This window comes from Lycium ferocissimum, chromosome 4 (genome assembly GCF_029784015.1).
Source record: "Lycium ferocissimum isolate CSIRO_LF1 chromosome 4, AGI_CSIRO_Lferr_CH_V1, whole genome shotgun sequence".
In the NCBI taxonomy this organism is placed as follows: domain Eukaryota; kingdom Viridiplantae; phylum Streptophyta; class Magnoliopsida; order Solanales; family Solanaceae; genus Lycium; species Lycium ferocissimum.
In genome coordinates this window covers 17,717,190-17,732,869 of record NC_081345.1, presented here as the reverse complement: position 1 = coordinate 17,732,869, position 15,680 = coordinate 17,717,190, and the positions used below count along the sequence as shown (strand labels likewise).

The following is a 15,680-nucleotide window of genomic DNA, read 5'->3' as shown; positions in this document are numbered from 1 at the left end:
TAATTAACTAATTCAAGTGGCATCATAAGAATAAGCCACTTGGCACTTTTAGCAGGGACGAATGTATGTAAAAAAATGGGTCACGTGAACCCATATATGGCCACCCGACTAAATTCGGTATATTATGTATATAATCGTTAAAATATGTCTAATATTAATTTAAGGAACACATAGTCAAACTGGACCGGGTGGAGCACCTGTTAAGTCTTTGGGTTTAATCCAAGATTGGCCTTTAACGTTTTTAATATCTTATATTAAAAGCAATGGTGCACCCATCCTCTTGAAATCTTGGATTCGCCTCTGACTTTTAGGACAAAGTTGCTAAGAATTAGGATAAAAATTGCAGATTTTTTCAATTACTTTTTAAAATTAAATCAGTAATACATTTTAATTAGTATCTATATTTATGTCTTCTATACCTACGCACACAAAAAAAGAAGAGTCGTTTACAAGTTTAACCAAATCGTACATTAATAACAAAAAGTTACTTGACAATTTTAAGCCAAAATTTTATAGTCTATCTAATAGACTAAGTATAATATAAAGCATTTAAATTAGAAGATAAAATATCTGAATAAAAAATAAAAAGACAAAAGAAAAAGGGAAGAAAAGTAAACTAACCCATTCCCCACCACATGCACGTTTAAGCTTTTATCATTTGTAAATTCAGTAAAACACGTTTTTTGCCTCCTCCTTCATAGCAAATTTTAGGACAAATCTTTTTAAAAAAATCTTATTATAAAATTATAGATTTTCCATAACTATATAAACTTAGTGAAATTTAGAGATTTTTATCATTTTCCACATCCTAAATTTTGAGGGTTTGAATTCAAAGTAAAATATTTTTTTAAAGACATGGAACGTTGTAAATGATAAGATTTCATAATATCTCAAATATGGAACATTGTGATTTTAATTATTTAATTTAACAAAAAAAACACGAAAAATATTGGAAATATACAAAAGAAATTTTTTTCCGCTCATTTTACTTTTTCTTTTTTGAACTTGAATTGATCCAAATCCTTATCTAATTGAGGTTTTTATATTTAAAACTGATTACAACTTCTCATCACGATTTTATAACTTCCCCTCACTAAATCAGAAACTGCTTTGTGATTAAGAAGAAAGAAAAAAAAAAAAAAAAAAAACTTCACGAGGTTCACTGGCTTCGCTGTTAGGAAAGGCAAAGTTGGTTGGAGATGTGGCATGAAGATTCAATCTATATTCCTATTGCTAACAATATCATGCAATTATGGGCTTGTGGCTGATATGATGTCAGAAATCATTCAAGTGAATTTAAACAGTTTTGCTCTTTTTCTTCTTTATTGTAAGTTTTTTAGTTCTCTCCTTGATGTATGGTTGGAAGATATTAAATTCTTGGTTTGAGTTTTTGCTTTGAATATCGTTATCCGCTTAACTAAGAAACATAAATTATGATTAGTTAGCATCTCTGTATAGCCTGAAGTTGTTAAAAATTATAGAGTATAGTGAGATGGATCGATTTGTTTTGTAAAAGATATTTTAAGAATCACAAAAAATGTTAAGGATAAAATAGTAAAATATTTCGTCAAACTACAGGTGCTTATAAGCTGAAAAATCAAAAGTTAGGAATGACTAGCTTCTGACTTTTGGCTGATTTGGCTTATAATCACTTTGATATTTACCAAACGAGTAGATAATCTAAAAAGTGATAATAAACCAGTTTAACCAACTTATAAGCCAAACACCCTTTTAGTCTTTAAGTTGGACTTCCTCATCTTCTTATAAAAATAAACCTCTAACTAAATGAGCTTCTCTGATTATAATTCGGACGAAACTAAATCATAACGTAGTGTTAAATGATATTATGTCAAAGAAAAATGTGACTACTTTTAAGCGGTGGAAGTGTAATAAAGAAAAATGGGGAACAAACAAAAATTAGTGGATGAATGTATGATATATTTATTTCATTTAAACAAAATAAAATTAAACATTTGGTTAAAACATCATGATCTAATGTACACTAAAAATAGAATTAAATTATGACCTAAAAATACAATTATCAAGTAACTTTTTATGGTGATTGAGAAATTTCAGCATTATCTATAGTTGTAGCTGTTAATGCAGTCTTCTAATAAACTATTATGAATCAAATGGTTTAAATTTCACAATTGATAAAATAATAAATTTTTAATATGATCAAGCAAATAAGATAATAATTTCTTTTTTTTAAAAATGACAATAATTTCTTATAAATTTTTTCCTCTTGAGACTTTCCGCGCATCGCGCGGGTACTATACCAGTTAGAATGAAAAGAAGAAAAGTATAAATAAGCGAGATTAAAGGAATGAATATTATAGGAGAGAGAAGTTGGATGGAGAAGAAAGGTATAAATATGAGTCCCTAATTTTGTGGGATATTTGATTGATTAATAGTGATGCAGATTTTTATGTATATGCTAAAAGTCACATAAATTCTGCTCTTTATGAAAAGATGCTTATGACATTTATGTAACTAACTATATAAATTTGTTGTACACAGTAAAAGTCTTTGTATATTTTCACCAAATTAATTTGAGAAAAGTTGCAACAATAGTATGTTTTTATCTAGTTTTAAAATATATAAATTTTAATATTAAAATATTGAGTTAATCTTTTAGCTTTAAAGTTTGGTCAAATTGAATCTCGAAAAGCAAAAAACATCACATAAATTGGGACGAAGGGAGTACTATTTTTTTTTTCATCTTCTCACTAACACAACTCGAAAAGTATAATTCTAACTTTCTATGTGGGAACGATCTACGCTATCCATGTGTCTCCCCTTGCAAAGCAAAAATCCAACAAGTGAAATCAAGTGATGCTCCAATCCAGTTTTATGAGCCTGAAGACAGAGATAGATAGATATAGTGGTAAAATTGGGGCCTTGGAAACGATTAGATACAATGCCAGCAACATGACCAATTGAATATCATAATACTATTCTAAAAGTGAGAAGATCCTAAGTGGAAAAGTTGAATTATCAAAATGTCCATTAAAAGTTGAATGACATTTTTGCCCTTCCAATAAACACCACTTTAATAATGTTTTGGTACAAATATGTAAATATACCCTTTAAAAAATCAAAAAGAAAAAAGAAAAAGAAGTAGTTAATCTATATATCACGTTCATCGTATGTATTAATTTTAGGCATTTGCTATTAACGATCATAATTGCTAGATTAACTTCTTTTGGGAGTTGAATTGTTGTTCTTATGTTAATATACAATATACGTGTTAATTGTGTTCATGTACATACCCTCTTGGCATTAATAGTATCAGTGAATTAGAAAAAATGGTTTATCTTAATTATTGAGACAACGTTTCTCCCTCTTTTTCTTTTCTCTTGAACTCTTACTTCATAATTGACCTAACAATAGAAGCTTTGATCTGTCAGTAAAAATTAAATTTACATTAAATTAGTAATAATATTTTATTAAAATGAAATGAGATAAATAGACCAATAACTGGCCGGGTGCATTCAACTTACTACAGAGTATTCATTCAATGTATTAAAAAAAAAAATTGCTCAATGTATCAAAATTGCTTTCAGATTCTAATAGTAATACTCAACCTTTAAAGTTCCTAATTACTCCCTCCATTCACTTTTACTTGTCTCTTTATTCTAAATATAGATTTTTATTTTTACTTGTCCACTTGCGCATATCAAGAGAAAATAATTTATTTTTCCTATTTACCCTTAGCATTATTTACTAATTCCAAATCATTTTCCAAAACCATTAAGACTATACATCAATTAATATGAGATCGTAAATTATGCACTTCATTTATTATTTATTAAGAGGCGTGCAAAGTCTATAGTGGACAAGTAAAAGTGAACGGAGGGAGTAATATTTTGGAGATCTTTTCAACTTTCAGTAATACATATAATTAATGTTGTAGAGATATATACAATACCGGCTAAAAAGAAAGGCAAAAGCCTCCTCATAATTAACCACTTTAATTGCAAAAAAAAAAAAAAAAAATTGCAAGATAAAACGTGTTAACACTATTTATTAAGGCAAAATCTTTTCATTTTTTAACCAGCTATTCACAAGAAGATTTCTTGCCAACATATTCGAAGAAACAGCATGCCAAGTTCATCATGATCCTAACAAATATTTTAGAGAGAAGTTAAAATGTTTGGAAATCTTGGACCAGACATTAGCTATGGTTAGATCTCACGGCGGAACTCTGAAATTTTTTTATCTCGACTGGTGTAGCAAACCAGAATTCTCAGCACAAATATGTATAATCACTGACAGCCAAATTACACTTATAACACTCAAATTACTGAGTTACAATGAGAAATACTAAAATCAAGTAACTTAGGATAGAGATAAGAATGGAAATGAGAAGTTAAAACTCTGAGAAAGAGGATGAGAGGAAAAGATAGTTTCTTCATAACCATACGCATAACCTATTTTGCTCCACCCAGTTGCTATTTATCAACCCGGATCCCATACAAGGCCACTTAATTTAGTGTGGGCAATTCGCAGGATTGCCCTTCCTTTGGGATGGTCTTTAGTTTTTGCCCCTCAAAATGTTGGTCTTTAATTTTTGCCCTTCGCGTTGCAATCCTGAGCTTCGCGTAGAAATCATGAGGTTCTGGGTTCGAATTCCCGCTCTGGCATAAATTAAAAAAAAAAAATCTCAAAGCAAGGCTTGGGTCGAGTGTATGCCGGACCTGGCATACACTTTTTAAAAATAACTAAAGTTATGCCGAATCCGGCATAACTATAAGTTCCGCATTATAAGACAAAGTTTATACCTTAAGGAAAAGTGTCGCCTTAGGGGCATACTTTTATTTATGTCTTAACTAAAAGTCTGCCCCATAGGGCATAACTAAAAGTATGCCCCATAAGGCGGAACTTTTCCTTAAGCCATAACTAAAAGTTTGCCTTATAAGGCAAAGTCTATGTCTTAAGGAAAGGTTATACCTTATGGAGCATACTTTTAGTTATGCCTTAACTAAATGTCTGCCCCATAAGGCATAACTAAACTATGTCTTAAGGAAAAATTCTGCCTTCTGGGCAGACTTTTAGTTAAGGCTTAACTTAAAGTCTGCCCAGAAGGTATAAGTATGCCGGGTCCGGCATAATTTTGGTTATTCCTTAACAAGTGTATGCCGGGTTCGGCATACACGTGACCCAAGTCTTGCCTTGTAATATTATTTTTTTTTTTTAATTTATGTCTGAGCGGGGGTTCGAACCCAGAACCTCAAATATAAGGCCATTTTTCAAGCGAAGGGCAAAACTTAAAGACCACAAATAGGAGGGGCAACATTTAAAGACCACCCCAAAAGAAGGACAATCTGCGTAATTTTTTGATTCAGTGTTGGGCTGCTTTACAAATACTGGTCCTGGCCCATTCTTAACAATACCTCCAAGCATGCCCTGCGGGCCAATATGTTCACAACAATACTCCCGTCCTCAAAAAGAACTTTGTCCTCAAGATTCGAGTAGAACAATAGCAACGATGAAAGAATATCACACTCATAAAGTGGAACATACTTCTCCGCTTCAATTCCATTAAGGGGGAGTATGATAACAATAACATAACTTCGATGCAGCACATATCCACCCTTTTGCTTTCCAATCCAGAGCATTGATTGAAGCTCATTGTTAATTTCTTGAGCCAACTTCTCATAAGAATTCAGGACAATAATTGATTTGTGCAAATTCAAGGTCATGTACCAGATTCTTGAAGTGGTTGAAAACACTAGAATGATGGATAGTGTGTCCTCGTAGAAAGGAAGTAGATTAGTGTACCAAAGAGTACATATTGAGTAAGTGCCAGCAGTCCAAAAAACAATCCAAGGGACAGTCATTTTCTCATCCAGCGACTTTCTTGTTGGCACGTCAGTCTCTGCTCTAATATCGAACACAACAACTTGAATTGAATATGCAGCGCAATATTTCTCTCCTAAACCCACTGAGAAAACTAGCCCAATTAAAACGAGAGAGGATGTACAGACAAGAGGTTTGGTACCTCTAAAAGCATAAAAGTAATAGCAAATGTCAGCACAAATATATATAATCACTGATAGCCAAATTATAATTATAACACTCAAACTATTGAATTACAATGAGAAATACTGAAATCAAGTAACTTAGGATGGAGATAAGAATGGGATGAGAAGTTAGAATCTGAAAAAGGGGATGAGAGGAAAAAAGATAGTTTCTTCGTAACCATACGCATAACCTATTTTGCTCCAACCAGTTGCTATTTATCTCCCCGGATCCCATACAAGGCCACTTAATTTAGTGTTGGGCTACTTTACAAATACTAGTCCAGGCCCATCTTAACAATACCTCCAAGCGTGCCCTTCGGGCCAATATCGTTCACAACAACTGGCAAATAGGAACTTCTATCAACACTCTATCCAAATCAAGGGTATTAGCATTACTTTATTTATAGTTTATCACAATCTTCATAGATCTGGTCTTCTACCTCTTGAGCATCCGATTACATATTTATCACTATTTTATTGACCATAAAATGCAAGTTTACATTTGTAATGGAACAGAAGAATGAAGTCGGTTCATTGCATCATAATTGTAGGTAGAATGGGTGTTATTTATTTAAGTGTATGTAAAAGTCTTGTTCAACTTGAAAGTAGTGAATTTTCGTTTCCGCTGTTTAAATTTGTAGAATTGAATTTTTGTACCTTGATACTTAATTACTAAATAATCATCGGATTTTTGTATAGTATCCACAAAATGTTATTTTTGTTAGACGACAACTTCTCGATATGAATGCGATTGAAAGGGAAAGAAGACTATGGTTTCTTAAAGACAAGGCAAAAACTTCTACATGTGATGTACTTGCATTTACAACCGACATTCAGGGGCGGAGCCAGTAAGGGCCAAGGGTGTTCATCCGGACCCCCTTCTGCGAGAAATTACACTGTATATATAAGGTGAAAAATATTTTTTTATGTATACATAGCAAATATTAAACCCCCTTGGCAACTTTGTTTATCTATTTCTTTATATTTTTGAACCCCCTTAGTTCTAATCCTAGCTCCGCCACTCCCGACATTGTTCATATTTCATATGTAAGTTATATGTCGTTGAAACATTTTCTAAAGAAACAAGAATATTGTTAAGTTGAATATGTATTCAGCATTAACAAAACTTAAGAATTCAAACGATATCTAACAATCATGAAATACACCTGCAACGCACATGTCCAAGAAACTAGTTTAAACTATAAGCACTGGGAACTCCAAAATTAACACATATCCCACACCATTTAAAATTACAGAAACCACTCTTAACTAATTCTCTCAAGGAGCTCAAAATGACTGCATGCTGTGCCCAAGGTAAGAACAACTCCCTGAATATGAATGTATAGAATACAAGCTACAGATCACATAAGTACAACTTCAGATACGTTTTACAACAAGACCATTGGAGAAAGATGTGCAAATCAAAAAATGCATCTGAACTAGTCCTACTGAAGTTGGAAAAAGCGAAACTCGCATGGCCAAGCATTTCCAAAAAATGCGTACATGCAAGAAAAAAGAGCCAACCAACCAAAAACTAACAAAGACCTGAATGGAAATCACTTTGGACACCTTTTACCAATTACAATATGCTTCTCATTCTACTTCGCTTTCTTGATGACAGTTGTTGTTCCATATTCACTATCATCCCTTACAAAACTCCACCACAAGTAGGTCAGAGGAATGGCGAAAGCGTGCCATAAAGCATCAGCATCTACATATCCCATATAGGGAGGAAACTCATATATCTTAAGGAGTGTAGCAAGGGTTCCACCAGCCACCACAAGCCACAACTTCCAGCGTGATGGATGGCGAGTAAAACCTGCCCAGACCGCCCATAAGACAAACTGCAGCATTGTCATAGCAACACAGACCTTGATGTTTAATCCTGCAAGGTAATCTGACAACTTCAGTTTCCACGCCTCATATCATGTAACAAATTCATGACAAATAGAGCTACCACTTAAACATAATCAGTAATTTTAAGGGTCCCTGCAACTATGATTGACCACATGACACATGGGGCACTAATTTGACCACCAAAAATGTTCCCTCAATGTGTCTGAAGTTGGTCAAGAAAAAGACAAAAAAAGGTAGCTTCTATACACATCTCAGCTCTCTCTGTCTCTCTATACCAATCCCCCTCCCAACCCAGGTGCAAGGTCATATTAGTATTTGATAAGGTAAACAAGGAAATGAAAAAAGGTGACAGTCCAATGTTATTATTAATGTACCAAAGCAAGATGACCTAAAGTTTGACGACAGGTGATGCAATATTAGACACCTCTGTCCCGATTTTTAAGATGTAACGTCTATTTTATAGTGCCTTGTATTTTCTAAAATTGTGATTACTGTATAAGTATTATTTTCCTTTCCAGTAGGATCAGTATTATTTTCGTCATTTTTATTTTAGTATTCTCGTATTTCTTATTCTCAGTTTTCTATTACTACTTGTTGTCGCTTCTACTTTAGTATTCTTACTATCCTGACATTGTTGCTACTTATGTTTTCGTATTGCCGTATTTCTGCTTAAATTTGACCCGGGGATCTATCGGAAACAGCCTCTCTACCTGCCAAGGTAGGGGTAAGATCTGCGTACACTCTACCCTCTCCAGACCCTACTTGTGGGATTAGACTGGGTATGTTGTTGTTGTTGTGATTACTGTATATGTCATGGTCACAGTACACATGCTTTACAAGAAGCATCAGTAGTGCACCACTATCAAAAAGGGGAAAGGGAAATATTAGTATTGCAGCAGATGTTCGAAAATTTATTCAAAGTATATCTAGAAACATGAATTTGTTTTATGGAGAGTCAAAATGGCAACTTGACAACATATGCGTGGACAAACTGAATCTTATAGTGGTAGAGGATAAAAATGGACAATCAGCAGAGAAAGAACTCCTTCAATTAGCCTTTTACTACTCTTGATAGAGTAGTTTCCACTCAACAACATGTTTGCTTTTTTATATCAAACACTTCATGATAGCAATTGAACATTCAACTCATAGATTCAATAACTGTTAAATGACTAAAGAACAAATTGAATTTCAGGTCTACTTTTTCTTTGTTTGAGTAATTTCTATTTTGTTTCGCTAGTGGCTGAAATCTGAATATATATGATAAAAACAATCCGCACGTGTCCTTGCTCCCAAGACAAGATAACCGCGTGACACCATCCTCATCAAGGCAAACTTGATTCACTAAGATGCAGCTTTTTTTACGTTTTTCTTAGCTATAGTCATTCATTACCATTCTTCTGTCACTCTACTTAACAACCCAAAGGAAACGCAAAATAACCTGAAAGTTAAGGTCAAGGATAAGCAAGATAGGCAGTCTAAGCCAGTTTCAGGAACTCTGAAAAGTGGAATCCAGCTACGTCATCAGGACAAGGGGCGGCAAAATTAGCCCATGAAAACATGACCCGCCAACCAGTCCAAGTTTGGGTGGGTTAATAACTGGGGCATGCAAAAGTCAGCCCATCTTGACCCTGCAAAATTCAGCCCCCATCTGGAAGTTGGGCTAATTTGTGCCTACGATTTAGCCCAAATTGACCCATGAGAAACCTTGTTAAATATTTAATTAAAAAACTTTTTTGTTAGATATGTTATATAGTTATAATAAAGAAGTTGTTTTTCGTTATTGAGTTTTGTTTGATAATGAAATAAATTGTAACAAAACAAACAAAGAAATTAAAACTTGGTGAGAGCGCTCAACCTTATCAAGGCAGACTGGATACAAAATAAGATGCAACATTTTACCTGTCCTAAGATCCAATTCATTGACAATCTTCATGACTCTTTACTCAACATCCAAAAGGACATGCATAATAACTTGAAAGTAAATTCAATCATCTACCCACATCTACAGCCTCCCTCTCTAGTCACGATTCACTTGATTATGTTTTTACAGAGAAACTATAGGAAGTTACTGGACCAAGTTTTTGCATTTTTTAATATACTGCAGAAGTTGAAAATATAAAGATCCTAGGTGTTGACCCAGAGCAAATTGGGACAAATGATGCTACAATTATCCAAGGAGTTGATGTATTGTTTCCAGGCCTAGCAGGAAATAAGGTACCAGTCATGCATTGTTCAACAGAAAGTCATATTGAAAGGGGACATACCATGGTCGAGTTGATAAAAGTTCAGATACAAGATATGGGTTGTCACAAACGCAACAAGGGGAGCAGCAACCATTATCCTTGATGCCTCATCTCTCACATTGAAGACTCGCAATATAGCAAGAAGAAGAGAATACCCAACCAATGCAGCCACGGACGAATAGTCCAGCTTCTCAGTAAATTCTACATCTCTGCAATTAATTCCAGAACATTATAGGACAATCAAAAAGGAGAAACTGTAAGCAAGAACAAAGCAGCATAATGACTCAAAGAATAGTGTCACAGTTACCCAACATGGTTATTACTATAACAAAGACCCTTGTGTAACTTTTCTGAAAAGTTACAAATGTAGGAAGTCTTAAACAACAGTTAGAATTAGAAAGTGCTAAGGCCTAACTGAATAACAAAAGTGTCCCCTCTTTAATAACTTAAGCCCAGATGAAATGATAATACAATTCAACATGGTATCACAGCAGAAAAGATCCTTGGCTCAAGTTTTACCACGATCTGTTAACTAAAGGTACTTCCACGTGTTTCACCAAAGAAAAAAATCAGGAAACCACTTGCAGGGACATGTTAAGACATACTCCCTCCATTTTAATTTATATGTCGTAGTTTGACTGAGCACGAACTTTAAGAAAGAAAGGAAGCTTTTGAAACTTGTGGTCCTAAATATGCCATAACAATTGTGTGGCTAATAAGAATTTTGAAACTTGTGATCTTGAATATACCGAATATTTCTGTGGCAGTAAAAACTTGTCATTGGGTAAAATGGGAAATTAAATTATTTTTTCCACATTTAGAAAGCTGTCATTTTTCAGAACGGCCTAATAAGGAAATAGTGCCATAAAAATGTAATGGAGGGAGTCATTTAATTAAATATAAGTGTCCTGTCTCTCCTAGTGTAAGCTTACTGAGGAAGTCACACAATTCATAAAAAAAAATACTCCTCAGAAAAAACAAGATTTACATGCACCAAACAGTGCTACCCTGTTACATTCCAATTATAAATAAAAATGCAAAAGGCATAATTGTCATTTTCACTCCTCATAAACCAAAGTTATTCGCAGCAGCATCGTAGTCACATATGATATCTGATGGCACGCAACATCATTCGGAAATCGACGAGCAACGGAGAAAGTTTCTACAAATAGAAGAAACTCGTACAGTTTCCTGTAACAACATTTTTAGTGAGAAGCCTATACTAAAAAAATGGGAACTACCACAACTTCAGAAGACAGTTTCAAACCACTTGATGTCAGCTTAAACTAAATTTATGCAGTTTACAGTAGGAAAGGGTTACTAATCAGAAAGAAATAAAAAGAATGGAAACTCACCTACTATGGGAAACAGCACTCCAGATCCAAGCGTTCATTGATAAAATTGCATAAATATGCCACAAGCCGGTGTATTCATAATATGGCTTGTTCTTTGGGCTAAAAGGTAGCTTGTAGTTCACTAGGATAAAAAAGGATACCCATCCATGGAATTGTATAGCAAGGTTAAAGGCAGAGAGAGCCACAGAAACAGGTTCCTGGTTCGGAGAAGACTGTGTTAAGATGAATGAATTATATCAGATACTAGATGTAGTAAACAAACTAATCTAACTTTGTGAAGAACCTGGATCCCATAGACACGCCGGAATGGCCATTTCCCATGATATTTGATAGGCTTAAGACCAAGTTTCTGCCTTTCTTCCTCTCTGGCAAGCATACAGTGGTATTGACAATCACTAAGGCAGTCGTACTGTTTCCATCTCAGATAAAGTGGTTCCTGTAGGTACCATGGACCATCAATTGGTTTTTCCCCAGAAGAGAAGTTACAATGTTGAAAGCATTTTTCCCCCATACATCCAGTCTCCTTGCAGTGACCAACACATGCTCTGTGAAACCAATAAATTCAATGATCAGAAGTCATGAAACAGAGTCGCACTAAAAATATTGCAGCAGAAAACAAGCAGATACTCGGATTTCAATCAAAATCCATCCCATAAAACTATTACCAGGAACGAAAGCAATGCCCTACTAGGTGATTGCAATAATCTTAAGTATACCATAGTCCAGAGGGTGGCTAGAAGCTTAAAAATCTTCAAAAAGTATGTTTTATATGCATATACTGCCATTTACAGTTCATGATTCTGTCTGGAAATTTCTAGAACATAAACAGAAAATTACATTAACTTTATACATGTGAGAATAAATAGCTGTTACTCGTCATGTTCCACATCCAAAATGAGCTTAGCACATCCATGATCAATTGTCTGGTCAAAACATAATGGACCCTCAGTTATCACTGGTTCTTGGGATCACTCTTGATCTTTGAAGCTTCTGCGGCTATTCATACTTCGGTTGGGTTTTGGACTGTAGAAGCCATAGTAGCCTAGGTTATGTGGGCCTTCTAACAGTCAAATGTTACAATTGTAAAGTAATGTTCAATTTTGAAATATGTGGATCTTTGTTACGAGTAATGGTCCGCAACTAACCACAGTTCTAGAGGACCTGACGGTGCCTCTCCTAATTTGTAACCTTATGAAGTAAAAAAGCAGCTCACTGGCATCAATTCACTCCATAAGATAAAATATTGTGGAAAATTAATATCTGGTCCATACTAAGAAGAACATGATCGAAAGATGCCTAATAGATACACAGTCTAAATCGGTTATAGCGTACTTTCCTGATCCAACCTATATTGGTTTGAATTGTTGGGCCTATAAAAAACTGTTTTCACTGATTTTGTTTTTGCGGAAATGCTGTTACCTCCTCCGGAAACCCCAAAAAGAGTAAAGACCAAATATTCCTTCCAAAAATAAATCTTCCAACATGACACATGCAATTCTTCCAGAACCAAACAAACCACACATTATTTCTCAAAACATAAACCAAAACAAAACCAAACTTTAACCCTTTTTTATTCCAAACACCGCCATCATTCGACATCACTCAGTTGTATGACTTGTAATTTTAGGAAGTTCAATCCAAAGGTCAAGAGATAGAAGCTCTTAAAGAATATCTATGTGGTTGAAGTTGTGTCTAATTGGTGCTTATTTGGAAAAAGAAAAAGTTCTCAATAGTAACAGGTTCCTTGACCACAGAGCATTTTAATCCATGGTTAAATCTTTAATGATCCAAATGGAGTGTAACGCACAATATACAAGGTTTTTGACTTTCAACAAGAAAGATCAATTGATTCCACAGGTTACTCTAGAAATCCAAGTCCATTTCTTTCGATTAGCAAGGACGCAAATTCCACGGCCGAAGAAATATATAGATTTTTAGCACAAGCTAATAAATCATTGACCATTGTATTTCTCCTTAAAATGTAGATTTCAACAATACATAGGCTACTCTCTATCTCCCATATGTATGCGCAAGCATACACTAATCAAGTGATAAGCAACCTCACCTCTAATTCCCAATGACTCATTTATCAATTTAAGAAAATAATGTATCGCGATATGTCAGGAATAAAGAAAAGGGCTTTAATTTCCAGAAAAGGAGTTTAGCAGTGTTTGGTATGACGGAAAATGTTTCTACCAAAAGAGTGAAAAATATCCCAAAACTTACTCCATATCACTTATTTCAACTTGAACTTTAACATTATTATCACTCTTTAATATCCAAACTAACCCGAAAATACTAACCTCCTACTCTATCCTCCGCCTCATAAATTTACCATATGTCACCTACTTTTATACCCAACATGACTCCAAAAAATGCTTTTCCTACGTTTAAAAACTTTCCTCCGCACAAAGCACTTCTTTTTCCAATTCAATTGTTTAGTGGATTCATACTGCAAATCGAGCTGTGCCAATTGCTAATTCCCCAAAGTTATGAATTACATAATCTACCACACAAAAATTAAACATATATTTTGGAGGCTAACATAGTACTCCCTCTGTCCCAATTTATGTGGCACGCTTTTCTTTTTAATCTGTCCAAAAAAATGTCATATATCCATATTTATAAAATTTAACTTAAAATTTCCCCTTTTATACTTAATGAGATGGTTTACAACCACACAATTATCTAAGACTTGTTTTGGACCACAAATTCCAAAAGTCCTAAACTTCGTGCCTAGTCAAATGGTGCCACATAAATTAGGACGGAGAGAGTACCACTTGTAAATTGATACTTCAGAAACAACAATAAGAAAGCTTAGAAAGTATCAACCACTAGTAAATTGATAGTAGTTCAGAAACAACGAAAAGGTATTTAACAGTGTTTTGTACATGAAATCAAAGACTTTATGTTATTAAGGATACATACACTATAAACAATAGGGGAAAAAAACATAGGTCTCTTATTAAAAATTAGCTTTAGGCCACTAATTTCATCGAGCCACCATTAATCGCTTAGTGATTCATTCAGTAAATCAAGCTGTGTCAATTGCTGCTAAATTACCAGACAAAAATCAAACATATATATATATATATATATTTCAGAGGCTAACATAGTAAATCGATAGTTGAGAAACAACAATAAGCTAGCTAGAGACTACTTGAGCATGAATTAAAGGTGAAATTATTACTTGTAAATCGGATCAGCATCACCGTCGGTAGCATGGAGAAGCCGGAAAATAGAAGAAATTACGGCAAGTAACAGAAGCAAACGACATTTTTCCATCGGAAATGGTGAGAAATGAAAGTCAAAAGGAGAAAAAAAAAGAAAAAAAGAAATAGAAGAGTTGAAAGAAGAATTAAAATGAAGGGATGAAAGTAACAGGTAGCATAGTAAGTGAATTTTTTATATACAAAATAATTGAAGAGGTGATGAATGAAGGACGTGAACACAACCAAGAGTGAGAGAGTTGATAAGTGAGGTGAGCGAAGACCAGAATCTCGTGATTATCACTCTCTCTGGCGTTTCACCACATGCCACGTGTGACTATCTTAGGTGTCGTATATCTTTGTAAAATTTGAGGAAAGAGTTTTTTGGGAAAATAAAAACTTTTTTTTTTTTTTTAATCTTTGTTCGGTTGAAAAAACAAATTTTCCAAAATATACTTCCAAATATTTCTCACTATATTTTGAATTTTAAAATTGAAGTTAAAGATAGAGTTGTGTTTTGTTATAGTTTTTGTTTAAAAGAAATTTAATTGTTTAAATGTACCGAAAGTGAAAAAGATGAAAATAACGTTTTAGGTGTTTTCCGAATACAACTTCAAGTTGTATTTGGAATTTTCAATGCCAAATGCTGATTTTGAAATAAAGTGAAAAAAAATTACGGAAAAAAGTGGAAAATTCTCATGGTCAAACGGGTCCTAAATATTTATAGTGGAGTTTGATTAAATTTGAATTCGCGCAGGAAAGTCCCTCGTTGGGAGGCAAAACACTCTTTAACAAAGGTGATTCTATACCTAGATGAACTTGAATGTGGAGAGAAAACACTCCCTGAATATTGAGGACTTGAATGTGAGTGAAGACTTGAATGTAAGAGGCAAAGCATTCCCTAATAAAGGCACCGGGAACCGAAACTCTTTGTCAAATTTTCAAGCAAACGCTTTCCCGAATACTATTTTTGTGAGTTCCAAAAGC

The 15,680-nt window shown here is 34.1% G+C and overlaps 1 protein-coding gene across 1 annotated transcript; it reads right to left on the bottom strand.

The window, feature by feature from the left end:
- Nucleotides 1–7,232: 7,232 nt before the first annotated feature.
- On the bottom strand, nucleotides 7,233–14,955 carry LOC132051666 (uncharacterized). Its single transcript, XM_059442834.1, has 5 exons — nucleotides 14,675–14,955; nucleotides 11,768–12,029; nucleotides 11,485–11,681; nucleotides 10,151–10,338; nucleotides 7,233–7,911 (listed from the first exon to the last, which is right to left on the bottom strand). The coding sequence occupies exons 1-5, from the start codon at nucleotides 14,767–14,769 to the stop codon at nucleotides 7,625–7,627; spliced, it is 1,029 nt and encodes a 342-aa protein (XP_059298817.1). The 5' UTR covers nucleotides 14,770–14,955; the 3' UTR covers nucleotides 7,233–7,624.
- Nucleotides 14,956–15,680: the final 725 nt, after the last annotated feature.

Bases quoted from the DNA above. Each gene is read 5' to 3' on its own strand.
- LOC132051666 (XM_059442834.1), bottom strand. From the start codon at position 14,769: ATGGAAAAATGTCGTTTGCTTCTGTTACTTGCCGTAATTTCTTCTATT. The intron at 10,339-11,484 runs GTGAGTTTCCAT...AATTAATTGCAG, and splicing joins AGTGCTGTTTCCCATAGTAG to AGATGTAGAATTTACTGAGA. The intron at 7,912-10,150 runs GTATGTCCCCTT...ATTACCTTGCAG, and splicing joins CTTTTATCAACTCGACCATG to GATTAAACATCAAGGTCTGT.